Here is a 6,000-nt window from a genome sequence, read left to right as displayed (position 1 = left end):
ACCCGTCTTAAGATGCTTCCCAAACCTCTCGGCTATCTAACTAAAAAAAAAAGAACTTGGATAACTAATAAATTTTCCTGATACTATTTCATGATTAAAAATAAATGATTTTTCATTTCAGTTGTGATCAATATTAGTTTAAGAAGGGTTATAATGTTTCCATTTGGATCACAGACACAATGCAAGGAGCAATGGAGATTTCACAGAAGGCAAGAAGAGTATAGTTTCACACCAGAAAATTGAATAAATCCCAATCCATATTTCAATTCTTGTAAAACTAGTTTTATATTTTTTTAATTCACTACCTAGACTAGAAGATAAGGTAAACAATAATTTTGGTATTATTATATTTGTTGGTCCTAATTTGATCATTTTTTTCTCAATGTTTCAACTACATGTAGAACAATTTTATGAAAGCAACACAAAATGAAAAATGTTGTGATGCCAATAGAACTATTGATATTGATGTTCAACATGATGAATTGGTTGACAAGAATGTGCAACATCAAAGTATACATGATGAAGTTTAGGTAATATAATAGTTGTTATAGAATATTTTTCTTTGTCATTTCCATTCTTTATTTTACTTTTTACATTAACTTTACCTGATGTTAAAATTGCATGCACATAAATCATATGAAGGCAAAATGAAAAAGATAAGACATCATTGATAATGTTTATGCTAAATATGAAGAACACCTGCATGGAATTCATAGTAGTAGTCATTCTAAACTTGAGGTGACTTATATTTACTATTTTTTAGTTTTACTGAAAATTTGATGTACGAACATCCTAGGTGTAAGGGCAATCTTGTAGCAGTTAATTTTTTTGTTTGTTTGTCTTTTCATTAAGGGTGTTTCAAAGCAAATTTTTTATTTGTGGAAGCTTACTGTTTTTAGTAAATTTGGTCATATGAGCTCAGAATGTTCTAAATTCACAAATAAAGGCTCATCTTAGATATTTCAACATACCAGTTGAGTTTTATTGTCATGTCATATGTATTGGTGAAGTTGTTGAGGATTTTCGGTATGATTTTTTGGTGCAAAAACTTTGAGCTCAATTTTGAAGGCTTTAGAGGCTCTAAAAAGGGATCAAACCTCAATTGACTAGAGCTTGTGAAATTACGCATTGTAGATCGTAGAACGAGAGTTGTGGATTCCAAAAAGTTGTTATAATAGCCAATCAGAGCCACGGTTAAAAAATTATGGCCTCTAGAAGTTGGTTTACCTAAAAATATATTTTTTAATTGTTTCAAGTAGACTCTATGTAATAAATATGAAAACAATAATTATTTGGGGGTTGATTGACCTCAAGGGTTAGGGCTAAATATCTAGAACATTCCTGAGCAGTGGAAATTTACCTATACAAGGAAGGCTTGTAAGTTTGTGTAGGGCAGTTTGGGTGCTGGTTCAGAGCTTTATCTTGCAAAAAATTGTAAGGAAGGCACCAATGTGGCTTGGCATATTATATTTCTGAAATTTGTAATTTCATACTTTTGTTAGTTTGTGGTGATTGATCAGGAAACTACTATACATACTTCATAAATTCTTTGGGAATTTTTTTTGGGGCTACTATTCGCCAATGGCACAAAATTTTGGGCTTCTATTCGCCATCCGCCAATGGTACAAAATTTTGGGCTACTATTTGCTAATTGGTTATTGTTTATATTCACCAATGTATGGTCGACATGTTGTAACTAATTTTAACCCTAAAGTGGGAAAAATACTTGTATAAAAGGGCTTAGGGTTAGCGACTGTTTGATTTTTGTGATGCGAAAATTGGTTCTTGTAGCGGTATTGAGCTATAAGGGATTACAGATTGTAATCAGGTTGTAATCACTGTATCGTAATAATATCAAACTTGTTTTTTGGTGGACGTAGCCCAAGGATTGGGTGAACCACGTTAAATCTTGGTGTCTTGTGTTCTTTTCTGTGTGATCTATTATTTTCTGATATTGGTTATATTTGCATGTAATTGTTATTTTTGTCTGTGATTTAATCCTAAAAAATTTTGGGGATAATAGGAAGCCCATTTTTAGTTCATGCAAATTATTGTTGTGTTTCTGTTTCTGTTATGTATTTGTGGCATTAAGGGGAGCACCCTTTATGAAGTGGTATCAAAGCAGGAGTTCCTGGGTGTGTAAATAGATCACTGACTGTGAGGCAGTTTACATCAAGATTGCGAGTTTGAGTTGAGTGTGTAGGCATAGTGTCGATTGTGAGACAATTTGCACTAGGATCATGGTTTAAGGTTTCAACAAGAAGCACATAAATGCCTCCATGAAGGGAATGTGGTGGAAGAGCCAAAGTTGTGTCACCTGAGGTTAGAGTCCTTCAAAGATATATGCGAGCATTGAAAGAACAAATTCATAGAGGAAAGAATCTTGTCATAAGAGTTGAAAGTAAGGATAAAATAAAAGAAAAAGGAATTGTTGACTAGGAAGGAGAAGACATAGTTCAAAACCAAGAGGAAGAGAGAACTTGCAAGGCCATTTCCAAGATTAGGAAAAGACCTAAGATTGAGGTCTCTACATTTTGGGGAAATCTTAATCCAAGGTAATTGATCGACTAGATCAATGAATTGAAAGAATATTTTAAGTATGAAGATATCGAAGATCCTAATAGGGTCAAGTTTGTGAAGGCCAAACTGAACGGTCATGCAAAGATCTAGCGGTTGAGATTCAATTGGAGTGAAATAGAAGAGGAAAGGAGAAAATCACGAGAGCCATATTGGTACAACCTTTACTTTGGTGCAACCAAAGATAATGTTGTTTATTCACACTAATGCAATGAAAATAACCAATACACATATATCCATTCACTCAAATGAATTTTAATAACTGACAAGAAGAACACAATTGAATGCACTCTTCAAAATGATACGTTCAAGCTTTTACTTCCACAACTTGAAAACATCGATTATGATGATTACATCAAATAAAAGACGAAGGTGATGTGCATTGTTCATGGGCTCCAAGTTGAAGGTACATAGATCAAAATAGTGTTATAGTTAATTTCAACGAGGATGGAACACTTATTCTGGAATCTCCATCATAGGTATGCAAATAAATTTATCTTTGTTATTTCAATTATAAATAACCAAGTTTGGTATTCATATTCATCTTCGATGTAATAAATTTCCTTCTTCTGCAAGTTAATCAACAAAGATTGCAGATTACTCACCACTAGTTCAAGATCATGAAACACCTTAAGCTTATGAGTGCTCCTTTCTCTCTTTTTTAAAGACAATTTATCTTACTCTTATTGATATTGGGTTTTTGGTCCCTGTAAAACCATATCTGCATTACACTCAAACCAATACAACATATCTATATGCACTTAGTCTTATATGAAAACATATTCTATTGTATACTATATTATTTTTCAATATGGATACATGTTATGATAGATTATTCATATTTTATTGCACACTAAATTATTTTTCACTATTGATGTCTTATGATAGATTATTCCATGTATAAGGTTCATTGTCGTTCTCTTCCAATGAGTAATGCCCTCTACTAGATTTCATGTGCATAGCTGTTTTGTGGGTTCTTTCAATGTTCAACTTCTTAAGTTTCAAACTACAATTATACAATTACATATTATTACCATACTTATACATTTCTAATTGCATTACAATTCACTAAAACAACAAGTGCACGCCATTATGTCACACTTTTCTTATTTCTTCTTATTTTTTGTGCTTTCCTACCCCCTTATTTTCTTTTATTCCCCCTTGTGGGTCAAGCTTGGTTTGTATATTTCACTATTCCATTCTTCAATTCTCTCAACCCGATGATGGATCACAAAGTGCGATAAAAAAAACATTAATGCTAAAAAAAAACACAATCAAATGTAGAAACCAAAAATTTACATTTCAAATAAATTGTGAAAATTTGATAAGATTAATTATTTTGTCTTGCCATTTTTAGAAGTGTCATAATGTGAATTGGAATCAATACTTTTATCATCTATTAGCAATCTATTTGAAAATATTAAAAATTTGTATGTTTTAACTTCATCTATTTTTTTTTTAAGGCACGATCCAAGCGTTGAGGGGCCATGCACTTAACAAGACTTGATCCTTGGTGGGCTCTTTGTAAGCCTTTCAACTTCACCAGTAGGACAAAAGCCCTTTGACAACTTCGTCTATTTTGATAAAGGATCTCCCCAATTAATAATAATAATCTATTTTCTCTAAAAAGTCAATTTCTTTATATTCTATTTTTCAAATATTGATGATCGGACCAAAAAATTTAAAATAGCAATGAAGTTTAAATAAAAAAAATCATTTACCGTATTAGAAAAAGCTGTAGCTCATAGTATTTCGCGGTAATGTTTCTTATCTGTAGCCTAATATAATTTTTTTCATTTCATCTGGTACTTCATTCCAAGGGAACGCTTCAATATAAATAGAAAATGTCAAATATATTTATCGGTAATAATAACTCCACGGAAGTCCGGGAAAATAAAATCATTGAAAATTAGTAGTGACGTGGGAAAGAGCAGCTTATTCACTCCAACGTGGCTAACTTCGCCGTCGTCTCAATTTCGGCAGTTTATTTGATAAACCCCAAGAATAAAAAAATCGAAAAAAAGAAGTCGTCCACAGCCATGAAATGAATAGTCCTGAATTGCCACAGCCAATCAGTTCTTCTCTTTCCGTATTTGATTTCAATGTTCATTACTTTTGTCTTACTCCGATCGCCAACACACAATTTATATTTAGAAGTACCCAGCTGCAGATTTGGTCTATAAACGGGGAGAACAGGATTTGGATTGCGCTGTATTTCAAGGGGCAATCTTTGGTGGGTGCCTCGAATTTATGAGATAAAAGGTCAGATTTTCAGGTTATTTTGGTGGGTGCCTCGAATTTTAGGTGGCGAAGGCCAAATTTTGGAGGTTATCTTTGGTAGGTGCCTCGCTGAATGGGTTAAGATGCTGCCTCGAGGTGGGTTTGTGCAAAAGTCTTCTTTCCTGAGTTTTGTACTAGGCAAATAGCTGGGATTTTGATTAATTTTGAGCTCGTACATTCAGCTTTTGGTTTCTTTCCTTCAGCGGACATTGAAAAAGAAGTTTCTGGTCTCGTTTTACAATTGGATTTTGTTGGTTGGGCTTGTGGGGAGGGCTGGGTTAACTTTTTGCTTCGTTGATTGGATAGTTTTTGCTTTGTTGAATTGGTTAGGGTTCTGAGATGGTATGCAGAATGATTTATTGTATGTCACTACTTTTTGGATTCTAGTATGTGGACAGATTGAGCTGCAGGGCTTGTTTTCGCGTATATCCGTTGAATTTGAAATGATTTTTTCAAGAAAATTATAGGACCATGGTTAAATTTTTGTGCCATTTGTGGTTAAATTGGATTGGAGTACACCAGTAAGAATGTGGAAAACACTTTCTTTAGTGTTCCTTATGCATATCAAATAAAATATTTCAGGAAATTGTAGGAATTATGAAATCATGTGCTTTGTATTGAGAAGACTGATATTTTCTTGCATTTATCATGTGCTTTATTGTGTAAGTAAATACTTGTCTATTTAATACTGTTGCAATCCTCGTACTCATTATTTGAACTTAATTGTACACGTTCATGATTCAAAAGCAATAAAACAGGTCCTCAAGAGACGCACAAGTTTAAATTTTTATCAAAAAATATGCTCCGAGAAGCTTCTATTTTGAAGATCTCAATTCAAAATTTGAAAATATCTGTTTTGAAAGAGCTGAGATTCTGTTAAGAATGATTTTTTAACTGTGACATTTGTCAATTTTGGTGTTTTTGATGGGGTATTTTTCTCTGAGATTAGATTTTGTAAGGGACGTTGATATTGGCCATATGAAATTGAAGATAACAAGAAGTAAATGTGTAGGGCATATGTCTTTTTGACTGAAAAAGCTTTCCAATATGACCTGAATCAGTAAACCTCAGTTTTTGTGTGCTAGGGCTTTGTATTTCGAGGTCCTGTTATGGATTCATTTTCTACTAGTATTTACACATTTA

The 6,000-nt window shown here is 33.0% G+C and overlaps 1 protein-coding gene across 2 annotated transcripts in view; it reads left to right on the top strand.

Moving 5' to 3' along the window:
• The first annotated feature begins 4,544 nt into the window (after window positions 1–4,544).
• The window catches only part of LOC149540698 (transcription factor-like protein DPB), a 37,691-nt gene continuing 36,235 nt past the window's right edge, over window positions 4,545–6,000 (top strand). Inside the window, exon 1 of one of the 2 annotated variants that reach the window (XM_089801795.1) lies at window positions 4,545–4,953. In XM_089801795.1, coding sequence (XP_089657921.1) covers window positions 4,941–4,953 — 13 coding nt within the window. In that variant the 5' untranslated portion in view covers window positions 4,545–4,940. The remainder of the gene's footprint in view (window positions 4,954–6,000) is intronic. The other variant, XM_089801794.1, reaches the window with a different exon arrangement.

The sequence above is a fragment of the Cupressus sempervirens genome, chromosome 9, assembly GCF_028749045.1.
Source record: "Cupressus sempervirens isolate cs-2001-9-10 chromosome 9, ASM2874904v1, whole genome shotgun sequence".
Lineage (NCBI taxonomy): Eukaryota > Viridiplantae > Streptophyta > Pinopsida > Cupressales > Cupressaceae > Cupressus > Cupressus sempervirens.
Note: the sequence above shows the minus strand (reverse complement) of the source record. Positions and strands in the feature narration are given on the sequence as shown.